Source organism: Hypanus sabinus, chromosome 14 (genome assembly GCF_030144855.1).
Source record: "Hypanus sabinus isolate sHypSab1 chromosome 14, sHypSab1.hap1, whole genome shotgun sequence".
Classification (NCBI taxonomy): domain Eukaryota; kingdom Metazoa; phylum Chordata; class Chondrichthyes; order Myliobatiformes; family Dasyatidae; genus Hypanus; species Hypanus sabinus.
The window spans coordinates 10,515,704-10,532,051 of NC_082719.1; the positions used below are offsets into that span (position 1 = coordinate 10,515,704).

The 16,348-nt window shown below is 39.7% G+C and overlaps 1 protein-coding gene and 1 long non-coding RNA gene across 3 annotated transcripts in view; one reads left to right on the forward strand and one right to left on the reverse strand.

Moving 5' to 3' along the window:
- LOC132404558 (uncharacterized) overlaps positions 1-3,347 on the reverse strand; it is a 33,931-nt gene extending 30,584 nt beyond the window's left edge. Inside the window, exon 1 of the long non-coding RNA XR_009515579.1 lies at positions 3,278-3,347. This is a non-coding gene — a long non-coding RNA (uncharacterized LOC132404558). The remainder of the gene's footprint in view (positions 1-3,277) is intronic.
- The window catches only part of sec24d (SEC24 homolog D, COPII coat complex component), a 192,640-nt gene that overhangs the window by 48,686 nt on the left and 127,606 nt on the right, over positions 1-16,348 (forward strand). For both annotated transcript variants that reach the window (XM_059988769.1, XM_059988768.1), the window contains exons 7-8: positions 1,245-1,356; positions 5,331-5,458. In XM_059988769.1, the coding sequence (XP_059844752.1) occupies positions 1,245-1,356; positions 5,331-5,458 (240 nt within the window). The remainder of the gene's footprint in view (positions 1-1,244; positions 1,357-5,330; positions 5,459-16,348) is intronic.

Sequence of the window (16,348 nt, forward strand, 5' to 3'; positions counted from 1 at the left end):
AGTGTTACAAGACTGAGCATGCTCAAATAGTTGGTTGGCATAACATAGTGTGAAAGTGAAGGTGATGAAATAATTCCAGCTTTGCATTTATTGTTTTTAGAATAATGTTCCTATGATCATTCATCCAATAAGATGGCAGATTGTTTGGAAAATTAAACTACCCTCTCTCTTTGTCCTTCCCTCTCTCTGCATTGATTGATATATTCCTAGAATAAAATTCTTTTTGGAAGCAGAAGAAGAACCTAATTATGATAAGAATATGGACATGATAATCAAACAGGCAAGCACTACCTTTTGCTGTCCCCTCAGTATCTTTGCTCCTGGAGAGGAGTGTAGTTAACGGGTTTGGAAGGAGAGCACGGAGTGACCTCTCTCCACTGAACATTGACAGCTCCTCCATTGAGATTGTTAAGAGCACCAAATTTCTTGGTGTTCACCTGGCAAAGAATCTCACCTGGTCCCTCAACACCTGCTCCATAGCCAAGAAAGCCCAGCAGCGTCTCTACTTTCTGAGAAAACTGAGGAAAGTCCATCTCCCACTCCCCATCCTCATCACATTCTACAGGGGATGTATTGAGAGCATCCTGAGCAGCTGCATCACTGCCTGGTTCGGGAATTGCACCGTCTAAGATCTCAAGACCTTGCAGCGGATAGTGAGGTCAGCTGAGAAGATCATCTGTGTCTCTCTTCCTGCCATCATGGACATTTACCCCACACGCTGCACCCGCAAAGCTAACAGCATTATGAAGGACCCCATGCACCCCTCACACAATCTCTTCTCCCTCCTGTCATCTGGTTGTCATGACCATACTGTTCAATGGTTTCTTCCCCCGAGCCATCAGACTCCTCAATACTCAGAGTCTAGACTGACATCCACATCATTTATTATTATATTGTAATTTGTCCTCTACTGTGCCTATTGTCTTGTTTATTAATTATTGTACTGCCCAGCACTGTTTTGCACACTTTATGCAGCCCTATGCAGGTCTGTAGTCTAGTGTAGTTTTTATGTTGTTTTACGTAGTCTAGTGTAGTTTTGTGTTGTTTCATGTAGCACTAGGGTCATGGAGGAACGTTGATTCGTTTTTACTGTGTTCTGTACTAGCAGTTTATGGTCGAAATGACAATAAACTTGACTTGAATGTTCTTTTAAAGAGAGTTGTAAATGAGTGAGAAAGCTATTGTGTGCTAATATTTTCAGCAGGTACTATACAGTTGTGTTAATGGTTGTGCATTTCTTTCAGATCCAGGTCATAGAAGAAGATAAACTTCGACGATCGGGACAGCTCTTTGCTACAAACACTAGGGGCCAAGTTCCTCCACTCGTTACCACTGAATGTGTTGTACAAGATCAAGGTATAGCAGTTTGATAATGCTGAATTAATGAAGAGATTTGAATTTGTTATCCAATGAAAAACACATATCTAAATATCCTCCATCATTGACACTTTTTTTGTTACCTGTTGCCTTACTTTTAATTACTTTATCACATTATCCAATCTAGAACAACCCTAAATTAATCCCTAACATGATAGTTGAAATGTGAAATTGAATCTCAAGGACACTGAGTTTGTGCAGTTTGAAATCATGCAGCACAGTCTTTTTTCCTTGTTCTTGTTCCTAGGGAACAAAATAATTCTCTTAATTTTGAGAGAGAAAATGTTTGCAACCCTCCTAAGTAGGAGATGTTTATTAATCTATTTGGCAATAAGCTCTGGAGTCAAATAGGGGTAAGACAGTACACTGTGTGGCAGAAAGCTAAGGAATGATGATGAACAGAGGGACTTGGGAGTTCAAATCCTCAGTTCCCTGAAAGTGGCAACGTGGGTAGATAGAGTGGTGAAGAAGACATGTGGCATGCTTGCCTTCATGCCTCGTGGTATAAGATATAAAAGTTGGGATGTTTTGTTTCATCTTTACAAAACAATGGTTAGACTGCACTTGGAATATTGTGTGCAGTTCTGGTCACCACACTAGAAGGATGCGATTTGATTGGAAAAAGTGCAGAGGATATTCACCAAGATATTGCCTGAATAGGAGGACAGTATATACGGGGAGAGATTGGATAGGTTGGGTTTATTTTCTCTGCATGTAGGAGGTTGGGTTGTGTTCTGATAAAGGGATATATAATTATGAGAGACGTAGATGGGGCAGTTGGTCAGAAATTTTTTCCCAGGGGTTATTTATTTATTTATTGAGCTATAACTCAGTATAATCATGCTGCCCAGCAATTCCCGATTTAACAGGGGACTATTTACAATGACAAATTAACCCACCAATTGGTACACCTTTGAACTGTGGGAGGAAACTGGAGCACCCAGGGGAAACCCACGTGCTAATGGTGAGGACTTACAAACTCCTGACAAGCAGTGACAGGAAGTTGGGGCATCGAAAATAAAAGGGCAGAGGTTTAAGGTGGGAGGAAGGAGTTTTAAAGGGGAATTGATGGGAGTTATTTTATACCGAGTGTTTGATGTCATTGCAAGGAGATAGTGGAGTTAAATACAGTCACTACTCTTAAGAGACACTTAGACACGGTATTTAAATAGGCAGGGTACAGAATGATAAGGACCCAGTGCAGATGAGCAAAACTGTCAACAAAAACATGATAGACTGAAGAGCCTGCTTCTATGCTATGCAACTCCATGACATTTAAATCCATCATACAAAGCAACTGCATCCCACAAAGCAACCTCCAAATATTTTACCCTAATATAGTAATATGGATCATTCATATATCTATTCCACAACCATTCTAGATGTGCTGTATATTTGATCACATTTTTCTGCCGATTATTTGAATGTTAACAAATGGCTGTTAAATTTGTCTTCATGGTGACGATTGTACTTCTGTTCCCACAATATGTACTGGTAACAGGATATCGACACATTTCTGCCATCCAAAATGTTGGAATTCATAAAAATGAAGAATAAAGAAAGCAATTGAAGCCAGCATGAAAAAGAAGGCCCTAAACTGGAGCCCATTGCAATAGATAGTGATATTACTTAATTAACTCAACATTCAGAGTCAAGACATTAAATGATCTTGAATCTTTCTGTTTTCCTTGTTACTCTGTCTCTACAATGCCACTATCTGGTTTCAATGCCCTGTTGCTATTTCACACCTTTTCATGCATAACCTGTTGCAGATGACTTTTGATTTGTTTCCCAAGATCTGGTAATATACCTTGGTTCTCTCCAGTGACTACAAGCTATCATATTTTAAATCAATTTTTAAATAAGTTTTTGTATGTTGGATAACATTAATAATACTTACCTTACACTGGTATTCACATTTCACTAACATTAGACACAGCCCTCATTGTTATTGCTTTATCAAGGAGTTGGTTGCCAGGAAGTGACAGCCAGTTAATTGACATGCATGACTAGATATCTGTGGCCCTCAAATTTGGGCTGAATAGATGACAACAGCAAGATCTCTTAGTTCTCAATGTAGTGAGGGTATTCCTATACCTAGTTACACAAGAGGAAGTACTACATCTTCCTTTTTGATAGAAGAAATCATAATAAGTGAGCACCAGACTTTCTACAAACTGCAAGATAGCATGGACCACAGATTACTTAGCCTCCTTATCACAGCTTTGATTTTATCAAGATGCTTTCTTGGTGAACCAGAACCCACTTCTAATGCACACATGTAGGACCAAAGTTCAAAGTAAATTTTGAAAAACACAGGGCTATCTATCCGGTAGGGAAATTCTAGGTAGCTTTTATAGTGGGTTACATGGTCACCACCATATTGTGGGCTGAAGGGCCTGTAATGTGCTGTAAATCTCTATGTTTCTACATTTATTGTCAAAGTACATACTGAATATGGCATATACAATCCAGAGATTCATTTCCTTACGGATATTCACAGTAAATATAAGAAACATAATAGAATCTGCCTTGAGCAAAATGGACAAATAGTCACAGTGCAAAAGACAACAAACTGTGCAAATATAAAAAAGTAATAATATTAATAATAAATAAACAATAAATATTGAGAACAAGAGATGAAGAGTCATTGAAAGTGAGTCCATTGTCTTATGTTCTGTAACTCCAAAGAAATCAAAAGAAAAATATAAGAGACTGGGAATAATACACATATTTCTCAGTTTCATTTTTACTTTAAGTGAGGCGTGTAGATATGATGTGAAATTCTGGCAGAAATTCCAGTTCCACAATTTTTTTAAATAAACTTGCCAGAATAAATTTGTGCTTGATGGCGGTTACCGTATGTGGGGATTAAGTGTTGTTGTACCATCCAAGCTGAGAGTTAAAGTTTTGGAGAAGGTACATGCTGGTCATCTTGGCGTGGTCAAAATAAAAGCATTGGCTCAAAGCCTTGTCTGGTGGCCTGTGATAGATCAGTAGGTCAAACAGCTTGATGTGCATTGTTTTGGATGCCAATGCATACACAAGAAAGGTATCCAGACCTGTCAGAACCACTTCCTGCAGTCCCAGAGTCACTTCCGATAACCACCATGGAGGAAGCCCCAGAGCCTGAGATTGTTTCAGAACCACAAGTCTCAGCGGACAAACAGAGTGACCTCCCAGGTCAGGAAAGATGCAAATCCACAGGAGTAAGAAATCCTTCACTGTGATTAAATCTTTAGGCCTGAGCATCACAATTTACAAATTACGATGCTATGGATGTTGATATGGCAGTTGTCTATATAGTTGAGATGCATTCTATATTAAGTTCAAGTAATGTCATTATTCAACCATAAGCAAGTATGCAGTTAAGTGACAGAACATTAAATAATGTCTAGTGTGTAGTAGCAGAGTGTTCAATAAATAATTATACTATGTTGCAAATCAGCATTAGTCTTTAGGTTGTCACATTATGATTGAAATAGTTACTAACCCAGTGTAGAATGAAAGAGTGATATTTTTCCATATTCTAATCCTAATAAGATACTTACAACAAGTTTTGTTATCCATCTGTGAGGTGTACTGCAACACTGTACCAAATAGGTTCTATTTTTCATGTAATAGCATTTTTTTTGCAGCTGGAATAATGAAGTGCTCTCAAATCTTTCACCCTTGATGAGTTTTCAATTTAACCATAGCCCTTTGCCTTTCTGATTTGCTGAAGGAGATAGTATTGATAAGGCTACTCCCTGGGATGTCACCCTGGATACTTTGAGAAAGGTCATCTTGAGTTTGAATTCTGACATCCGAAGTGCGGGGGATCTATTGACACTATTTGATCTTATCAAATACTTACAAAAAGTACATGCTGGTCTTGGGACAATGGGATACCTTTAATTGTTTGTTTTGGACTGCAGTCAATGTTTAGTTTCCATTTTATTTATCTCTTAAAGGAAATGCAAGCCCTCGTTTCATCCGCTGTACAACCTACTGCTTTCCAAACACAGCAGACATGGCCAAGCAGTCACAGATCCCTTTGGCAGCCGTCATCAAGCCTTTTGCAGACATCCCAGCAAATGAGGTAGGCTGTTTGGATGAATGACGCAGGAGGACGTCCGGTTACTTTGAGGCAGTAATTAACTCTCCAGTTAGTAATTCTAAATTTTGCTTATCAGATATTTAATTCAAAACTCATTATAACTTGTCATTGCAAATGGGGAAAATATATGGCGGGGGTGGGTACCATTGTAGTGTAGCGGTTAGCACAATGCCATTACGTGTAGGGGTATTCCAGGTTAACTGGTCATTGTAAATTATCCCGTGATGAGGTTAGGAATAATCGGGTTTTTCAAGGACTTGCTGGGGCAGCATAGCTCAAAGGGCCAGAAGGGCCTTCTCTGCGCTGTATCGTTAAATAGACACGTTTTATGAAGCAGCATTGTCAAGAGTAGCCTTGTCAGGAAAATGTGGCCAATTAATTATTGATAGCTCATGATGTGGATAAAGGATATCCAGTTTAAATCAATATTTAATAGCTGGTGCTGATGAACACATCTTTGATTTCTACCCTGAGATCCTTTGTGGTCAGTGAGATGAGGTTCTGCTTGCATTGTTATCAAGATGGCATCCAAAGAATGGATATCCAGCAACTAAAAGCTGCAGAGATCACTCGCTATAGACAGTGAAATTTCTGCAGTCCTGATGAAGGGTCTCAGCCCGAAACATCGACTGTACTCTTTTCTATAGATGCTGCCTGGCCTGCTGAGTTTCTCCAATGTCTTGTGTGTTGCTTTGGATTTCCAGCATCTGCAGATTTTCCCTTGTTTGTATTTGTGTTTGTGCAGTTTGTAGTCAGTCCGAAATCATCCATTAGGTGTTCCATTTCCCTTAGGCAGCAGGAGTTACGTAGCCCGTAACTGGGTCACTTACCAGCAAAGATAGAGGGGTCTGTTGAAGTCTGATGGTACTATTTTAACAGTATTTATTGATAAAAATACACAAAATAATATCAATGCAAATATACAGATAATATACATCGTCAATACTAAATCTAAAAGCACGGGTATAATAATGATCAATAAGAAATAGCTCTATCGTTGTCTAGGGGATAATGTATTGTCCGATGGAAATAGGAAAGTCACTGTTAGTTCGTTCAAGCTGCAGCGTTTTGGTTTGAGAGAAAGACGGGTTAAAACTTGCCCAGTCCTTTTATGATGTCAACCCTTCAAGAGTCGTTGGGAGTTGGTTTCCCCGTTGGTAGCTAAAAGCCGTTCTTCCATGGTAAAAGCCTCCGGTTCCAGGGCAAATAGAACCGAACGCATGTGGCCTCCTCCCAACGGCTTCCGCTATTACGGGATCGCTAGTGTTTCTTCTGGTGTATCTGAGGGGCTGTTCCCACAGACCCTCTTTTATCCTGACTCACAGGGTCGCAGATGTCAATCAGGTTGGGGTGATGCAATCCCTCCCTCAACCAGCCCACTTTGCCTGAGGGCTTCCACATAGCACAGTATTTTAATACACAATTCCGTCTCCAAGAGACAATGGCCGTTTCCTGTAGCTTTTATATCGCCGGGGGTGGGGGGGGGGGGTCAAGACATTCCGCAGCACGTCTCTCTTTCTCTCTCTCTCATTTCCTGGGTCTCCTGACCCAAATCAATAGCAATCCTGTAATTCTCACAAAGGAGGGGGCTACCCCGCACCCTTCGGCCCCTCAGAGCTGTGGTACTTTTCATAACACAGGTAAAACAACAAAATGTCACAATGCAATCAGTGTTCTTGGATTCTTTTTAGTACAGTGGTAGTTTATATCAGTACAGGCAAAAATTGGCAATATATATATACTTAATGACATCATTAGATTGGAGCCTGATGTGAGAAAAAAATCAGCATGCTAATGCAATCAGTATAATTACACCAGAGAATGTTTGAAGGCATGATTTCTTCCAGGTATGGTCTAATTTTGCATGATTAACACCCAATAAACATGATGCAGGACCTAATTTCTAGACTTTTGTTTTGAATCTACACATTGCATGTATAATTTAACTATGCAATGTTAAATTTATAAGGAAGAAATTCTAATAAAAGTGAAAAGTAATCTCCAGAGGTGGACAATATAGTTTTTATAGTTTATTTAAAAGGAATGTCATTGTTTTGTTGGGAAATGTGTCATACTGAAGTATCCATGGATGTATCTGATAAACCCTTCCATTTTACATTTTTCTTTGTAAATTTTAATTTCTTCACTATCCTAAAAGGCGTAATGTGAATTTTTTAAAGCGTTTTGGAAATGGTAAACTTGACTAATTTATTGAATGAAGGACTTTTGGATCTAAGCAACAAGGTACACGTTTTATGTTACTGTGCAATTTTAAAATAGTTTGGTTTCAAGTAGAAATACTGTAGGAAATATATCACATCTGCTTTTACAGCCTAGTAGTGATTACAGAGTGAATAAACCATTGGTGTGGAGAATGATCTTCTACTGAAAAGGGTTCCGCGGTAGCGTAGCACTTTGCACAACACTTACAACTTGGAACATCAGAGTTCGGAGCTGAATTTCAGAGTCCTCAGTTCACTTCCAGCATCCTCTGTATGTTCTTCCTGTGTGTTTGTGGGTTTCCTGTGGATACTCTGCTTTCCGCCCACAGAAAAAAAAGACGTACTGGTTCACAGGTTAATCGGTCACTGTAAATCATCCTGCAATTCGGCTGGGGGTTTAAATCACTGGGTTGCTGATGGTATGACTCAGTGGGTCAAAAGGGCATGTTGCACACTGTATCTCTAAAATTAAATAAAATCTCCCCTTCATATTTTTACAAATCTAGTTATTTTTGTATTTAATAATCTTTAAGGAAGATCACATCACCTAATTTAGGTGAAGGGCTGAAAAGGGAGAAAGCATGTGTCAATTTGCAAACACCTGGCAATGAATTTAATGGAAGCAGAAATGATGAATCCAATTTCTTCTCAGCGGGTTTTCACATAAAGATCTAAAGGCTGTACTTTCAGTGGAGGAAGTCACATTGATGCTTAACTTCCCCACTGCAATATCTTACATGTTTCACAGTTTGCTGCTCAGTGCCGCTTCCAGGCACTATATTCAGGGAAAAAAAGATATTTAATCACCTTCCATTTTGGTGAGCGGCTGGTACCATCTTGGGCACTTGGATAGGCTATATTTCAGGATTTCTGTGAGTACAGGTAGTCATTTATAGGATTTTCATCCCCAGGAACAGTTACCATTTCTTCACAACCAGCTTATTGTGATACAGACACACAAACTCAAGAGATTCTGCAGATACTGAAAATCTTAAGTAACATACATAAGATGTTGGAGGAACTCTCCAAGTCAGTCAGCATCTATGAAGAAGAATAAACAGTCCATCACCTCCCTTTGGTTCTCCTCCTCCTTCCCTTTCTTCCATGATTCACTGTTCTCTCCAATTAGATCCCCTGTTCTTCAACCCTTTACCTCTTTTATCTTTATCTATCACCTTCCAGCTTCTTACATCATCCTCTTTCCTCCACTTACAAAACTTCTCCCTCTTCTGGGCTCACCTATCACCTCCCAGTTTGTATGCCTTGCCCTCACCATCTTCATGTTCTGGCTTCTGCACCCTTCCATTTAAGTTCTGATGACCGTCCGTTGATGCTACATGACTTGTTGAGTTCTTCCAGTATTTTGTATGTGTTGCTGATGAAAACATATATGACTCCTTCATCCTGAGGGAGGCTTCATTGATAAAAGTTTTCAGCAGCCAGCACTGCCTTCTATGGCTGATTACACATGCACTTTCCAACTACAGCAACAGAGAGCAGGTTCAAACTAATGCCATACAAGTGCTAGGATAACAGTAGAAAAGGCCATTGATCTGGTCTCCTCATGGTGAAGTTGTGCTGCTTTCATTAGTCCAAGCAGATGTAGAGACAGACCTGTAAAGCTTTATGAGGTCTGGTTTCTTCTCTGAAGTTTGGACTTGTAGCTAGCACCAAACTCATTCTTTGCCCTTAAGTAATTTTGTTTTCATACAAAGCAACAATTCATTCAGATTTGTTAAGGGGAGAATGAGGGTACTATAATTAGATTCTGAAATGCATTCTAATTCTTCTGTTAATATCAAAAACCTTAATTTAATGATATAATGCATGGTTATGGTTTCTGAAGAAGGGTCTCATCCCAAAATGTTGATTGTTTAATCTTTTCCCCTAGCATTTTGTGTGTATTACTTTGGATTTCCAGCATCTACGGATTTTCTCGTGTTTTTGATTTCAATATCACTTTCATAGTAGGTTATCATCAGAATTTCAGTTACAGTTTCAATACATATGGAGGCAGCCGTTAACATATTTATTATTGTGATATAGTCATTTGAACTTTTAAAACATATTTAAGTATTTTATATAAGCTTCTGAAGCTGAAAAGTACAAGTTAAGATAAAGCTCAAGGAAGATGACCTCATCATTTGTATTTCATACATCAATTGACATCCTGCAGTTCCATAGAACAGAAAAAAACATTTGAAATTTCCACATTTCATAAAAGTTGATGTTCTGGGCTGTGTTGGTGATTGTTGCATTCGTTATTAAGGATGGCAGCATGCAGGATACTCAACTAAACTTTATTAATAACTCTGCTTGCATAGTATGTGAACTCCTCCCGTGTGGAGACGGCTGACTGAGTGGCATAGAAATAGCACTATTAACTACCACTACAGAGACCAATGTCACATTCTTTGCATATTGAAATGAGAAATCTAATCTTGGGTTTTATTGGCAATATTTGGTGAAAAATTGTATGTGAATTTCATAGGCTATGTTTAGCCAATCACAAATTTGCCTATACCTTGCACTGCACACAAAAATTAATGCATATTTTGCCCGTTTTTCTTTTAAAGTTTATTGTTTAATTATTTTAATTAAGACCTAAATTGTCTTAAATTGTCTATTTTATACCATGTGTATTTGTAAAATATTTCAAGGAGATCATAAATGCTGGTTCACTTTTGTGAACAGTTGGAGCCATTCCAAAATAGGAGTGTTCAGAACAGGAATGGGCCAAGAAACTTAATACAAATGACTTATTATACTCTGGCTACCATTATATTGCTTCTTGACAAGAAATGTAAATAGATTATCTCTATCATTTTTACAATATAGGGGTTGTGCAGTTGAGGAGAAATAAACTATACCTTCAAAAAATTTACACAATTTGTAGATCCTTTATTGTATTTGAAAAGTGAATCTTTTGTATTAGAGAAGTGAATCTTTCTTACAGCTGTTATTTGCAGAAATGAATAATTTCTCTTAAATGATCAGATTTAATTATATCGCAACTAAGATTCCAGTGTTTAACAGTTTCTTAATGGTCACTGAATTATCTTGGACTGAACTATGGAAATATAAACAATAGATTTTATTTATATCTTCATTGCCTTTATAGGTCTCTGTAGAGATCTGTTATTCATTTAAAATGTTCAAATTTTCAACGAATTCCATAAATTATGTGATGCACATCTGCATGTACTGTGTATTTCTACTGCCTATGAATTCTTCATATTTTAGAAAAATTTAACTATTTATACCGTGTGAAGTCAGCCCTTCCAACCCTATGAGCCACACCACCTCAACAACCCCGATTAACCCTAACCAAATCACAGGAAAATTTACAGTAACCTACCCAGTATGTTTTTGGACTGTGGGAGGAAACTGGAAACCCTAGGGAAAACTTACACTTTCCTTGGGGAGGTGGTACAGAGACGTCTCACAGATGGCGCTGGAATTGAACTCCCAGCTCCAGAATGCGCCACACTGACTGTTATGTTACCATGGCATCCAAATGTTTACATGTTCCTTACATAAACTTGCTTATGTTTAAAAAACAAAGTGCCTGCATTTTGCATACAGTAACTGTTTAATTAAAGGTATTTCCTTACACAGAAATCAGGAAAAGTTATTGAAGTGATTAGATTTAGGATTTGTAATTACTTTCCTTTTTCCTCCCATCTCTTCCGAAGCCAACTGATGCTTTTACATATATGGTTTCTAGAATAGAAACCTTCTGTAAGGTAACCCTCCATTTTTTCTCATATGAGCCTTGGATATCTGTCAAGGATGAAATTGCATTGGCAGCTCTTGGAATATGGCAGCAGATAGCCACCTATGTACATGTCTCAGCAGAGGTCACTGGACAGCAATTGGCATGAATTTCTTCTGCCAACGATAGTGCCCCAAAATCACCTGTTTTACATCAATTGGTAGCTGGCTGAAATTCTGCCAATTATATTAGCACAGACCCGGAATCACTTTTGGGCCGGGGGTTCCCAACCTGGTGTCTACAGACTCCTTGGTTAATGGTAAGGTCCACGGCAGAAAAAGTGGTTTGGGAACCCCTGTTCTGGGCCGAGTAACTTAGTACAGCATCTGTTTCTGGCTAATCCATTCAACTGACAGCAATATTTGTAGAATAACATGTTCCTTACTGTCCATGTAATGTATGCTGTGAAGACTAACACAATCCCTTCTATTTGAGGGTATCTTCAAGGACATTCAGAATGATATGTAGTGGGGTGTATAAAGGGAGGACAGGAGGATGGATACAGGGTCCTGGTGAAGGACTTTGTCAAATGATGCAAGCTGAATCATCTGCAGTCCATCATCAGAAAGACAAAGGAGATGGTGATGGAAGACTCAGCCTGCACTGCTCCCTGTTACTATTGATGGTGAGGATGTGGATGCAGTGAGGACCTACAATTACCTGGTGGTGCACCTGTATGACAGACTTGAGTGGAGCACCAACACAGAGCCTGTGTACAAGAAGGGCCAGAGTTGCCTCTACTTCCTGAGGAGACTGGGGTCCTTTGGACTATGCAGGCCTCTCCTTCACATCTTCCACAAGTCTGTTTTTGCCAGTAGGATCTTGTATGCAGTGGTGTGCTGCGGAAATGGCATCAACATAGGTGGTGCCAACAAGCTCAATAAACTGATTAGAAAGGCTGTCTCTGTTATAGGAGTCACACTGGACACTGTGGTAGAACAAAGGACACTACATAAAATCCTTGCAATTCTGGACAACATTTCTCACTCTCTGCATGCCACCTTGGCTGAACAGAGGAGCACTATTAGTAATAGACTAAAACAACTGTACGACTCCAAAGAGCATTATGTAAGGTTATTCTTATCCTTGGCCGTTAGTCTCTATGGTGAGTCAACCTATAGCCAGGGAAGTGATGGCTCTCCTTCCTGTTAGACTATTTGAAGTAACTTTTTTTTTTGAGTTTTTCTTACTTCTCTCCTAATATTTGTACATTTAATATACAGTAACTGTGCACTGCAGATGCAAGCAGAACAAGTGCTACAGCTGCCCCTATGCCACCTTCCTCTCTACCATTCAGGGCCCTGAACAGTCCTTCCAGGTGAGGCAATACTTCACCCGTGAGTCTGTTGGGGTCATATACTGTGTTCGGTACTTCTGGTGTGGCCTCCTGTATATCGCTGAGACCCGACATAGATTGGGAGACAACTTCGCTGAACACCTACGCTCTGTCCACCAGAGAAAGCAGGATCTCCCAGTGGCCACACATTTTAATTCCACTTCCCGTTCCCATTCCAGTATGTCCATCTATGGCCTCCTCTACTGTCGTGATGAGGCCACACTTAGGTTGCAGGAACAAAATCTTATATTCCGTCTGGATAGCCTCCAACCTGATGGGATGAACATCGATTTCTCAAACTTCCGGTAATGACCCGCTCCGCCCCCACTGCAGCATTTCCCATTCCTTTTCCTTCTCTCACCTTATCTCCTTGCCCTCCTATAGCTCCCTCTGGTGCTCCTCCCCTTTTTCTCTGCCATGGCCTTCTCTCTCTTTGACCAATTTACCTCATCCCTCCCTCTCCAGGTTTCACTGATCACCTTGTGCTTCTGTCTCTCCTTCGCCCACCTTTTACATCTACTCCTCAGCTCTTACTTCTTCAGTCCTGCTGAAGGATTTCGGCCCAAAACGACAACTGCACTCTTTTCCAGAGATGTTGCTTGGCCTGCTGAGTTCCTCCAGCATTTTGTGTGTGTTGCTGAGAACACACGCACTCTTATGAATCAAGCATTCTTTTTTATTTTATTTGTACACAAGAAGAGCAGCATGGACCCCTGTCACCTACATTCTTCTGAAGCAAGGACAGAAAGCTTACTATTTTTACACAGACACACAAAATGCTGGAGGCCTGGCAGCTTCTATGTAGAAGTGTGCAGTTAACCTTTCGGGCCAAGACCCTCCATCAGTCGTGTAACATCGACTGTTTACTCTTTTCCATAGATGCTGCCTGGCCTGCTATTCCTCCAGATTTGTGTGTGTCTGGTGCTTGGATTTCCAGCATCTGCAGATGCTGATTCCAGCTCTGTATCACTTTTGCCAATCACCTTTCCAGCTCTTAGCTTCATCCCACCCCCTCCAGTCTTCTCCTATCATTTCGCATTTCCCCCTCCCCCCACTACTTTCAAATCTCTTACTATCTTTCCTTTCAGTTAGACCTGACGAAGGGTCTGGGCCTGAAACGTTGACAGCACTTCTCCCTATAGATGCTGCCCGGCCTGCGGTGTTCCACCAGCATTTTGTGTATGTTGTTCGAATTCCCAGCATCTGCAGATTTCCTCATATCTGCAGATGTTCTTTTGCTTGCGATTGTTCTACAGAATTGGCTATTATGTTACAGGTATTGACCATTCAGTAAATTGTATATGTTTGAATTACTTATTTGCAAGATCAATCACCATTTACCATAGAGGTGTTAAAAGTTACATTTTATGATATTTTGAAGTTTGTAAAGCAATTGTCCCTTGGTTGTTGGTGTTTTTCACACACTTTATTTAATCTTATCTACCCAGCAACCCCGATTGTGTAAAGCAACGCTATGTGAAAGGTCTCACAACAGAGGCCTAACTTGTCTAGTTTGAGTGCACACTACTCTCCCCTGCCTATCTGTCTGCAATGGGCAAGGCTGGCTCCAGCAATCTCACATCAAATGTCTCCCTTGACTATAGCTGCCCCAGGCTATCCTTGCCTGGATGTTGTCTTTAACCCTTGCCTTACTGCAACTTCCACAGGGCTAGCCGGAAACCCTGCTTTGGAGAACGGTCATGCAAAGAAGCAAATAGTCATTTCTTAGGGCTCTGTTTAATGCTGCTGTGGTGAACTATGTGCCTGTCTGGACACGCCCCCTGCTGACTGCTCCTGTGGCTCCTCCCACAGGCCCCTGTATAAAGGCGATCTGAGGCCTGACACTCGGCCTCAGTCTCCAGGACATAGTATGATGGACACTCACTCCTGGTTCCTTCTTCCAGTCAATAAAAGCCGATATCTCGCCTTACGTCTCAGTGTGAGTTATTGATGGTGCATCAGCTGCAAATTAGCACAATTTCAATTGTTTACTGGTTTGGTTCAAATTGATTCTCTACTAAATGCTTGTATTCCATATAGTTCATTTAATATTAAATAAGTTAAATTCATTCCAAACTGTAGCCAGATAAAGTAGGTATTTTCATCATCATCTTCCTGAATGTCAGCTTGATCGTACGTGCACGTGGTTTTGTTCTGTTAATCTTGAGAATAGTCAACAATGTTTGACTCCTAAGTCTTCTCAGGTTTACCTAGACTCCAGACAAATGAATTACTTTTCCGATTTAAGGTCCATTTATGGAAGTGGACAGTGAAACTTAACTGTTTAGTTTTCCCAAACTGTACTGATGCCTTTTACCAAATATGTATTGAGGTCAAAGGTCATCACCATGAAAGGAAAGTGGTCATGTACAGACAATTCCTAATGTGTATAAAACCAGGCTTAGTAAGTTTATTGCATCGGCAGAAATTAGCTAGTTATATATGTTTTAATTTGTTTTTGGATGGTAAAAACTAGCAATGCCAGCATAAATGAATTCTATCCAATTTTTAACTAACAAGGCAGTTTACAGTCACCTTGTTGGTGGGTCCAGTGTGATGCCTCCGAACCTCAAACTGTAGATCACTGGATGAATGAAAAGTAAGCTCTTAGCGTAAGTGGTGAGAATGCACTTTTTCCAACAAAGCTGGAAAACACAATATTTACTGGGAGGGGGGGTTCATCCCTAGCACTTTCCATTCTGTTTGTGCTTTGCTTTCACTGGTGAGGACCAGGAAGCTTTGAAAAACAAAACCCAATGCTAGGTTTAAAAATCCAGACCAGAGTCGGTTAATTTGGACAACTAACACGCCTTCTGAGAGAATGTATCAGATGGAGTTTAATGGGCTGCAGGTAAACTTGGAGGTCAGTGGATTGAAAATGCAACATGCTTAGGAACTCCGGAAGCTGCTGCACATTACAGTCTAACCCACAATTTCCCACAGTGTGCTTGACTCTAATGAGAATACTGTTTCATTTCACTAGAAAAAGTCCTTTATAAAGTTAGAAGCATATAGTATTTTAAACTGGAAAAGAATGGTGGAAATCTGGCAAAAGAACAATTGCAACTTAAACATTTTTATCGGTTAGTTTAAAGTTATTTGTTGGTTAATTTAAAATAAGCAGCATTATATTTCTATGTAGGTAGCATTGAGCTTTGCTGTTACAAGGAGTAAATTGTTGTCTGTTCATAAATTACAACGTTCTGAGTCTGGACTGAGAGTGAAATATTGCAGCACGTAAACAAGAGTTCAAAACTGGTACGTTGCATAGTTTTCCATTTTATTTGCCAAAAAAAGCCCACACATGTGCAAAAAAAAGTTTTCATGAACATTATGCTTTAGAACCGAGGTAACATAATTTGTATTTTTGTTATTTCTTTGTGTCAGTTTAGAGAAAATGATAAATTATGCATGTGATTGATTCTTCAACTATTTAAATTTAATCTACAGTGGTTCCTTTACAGCAGTTATTCTTGTTTCTTCTGAGATTATAAAAAGTTTGCACAGCTGCTGAAGTGTTAACGTCTCTTTTCAAGCAG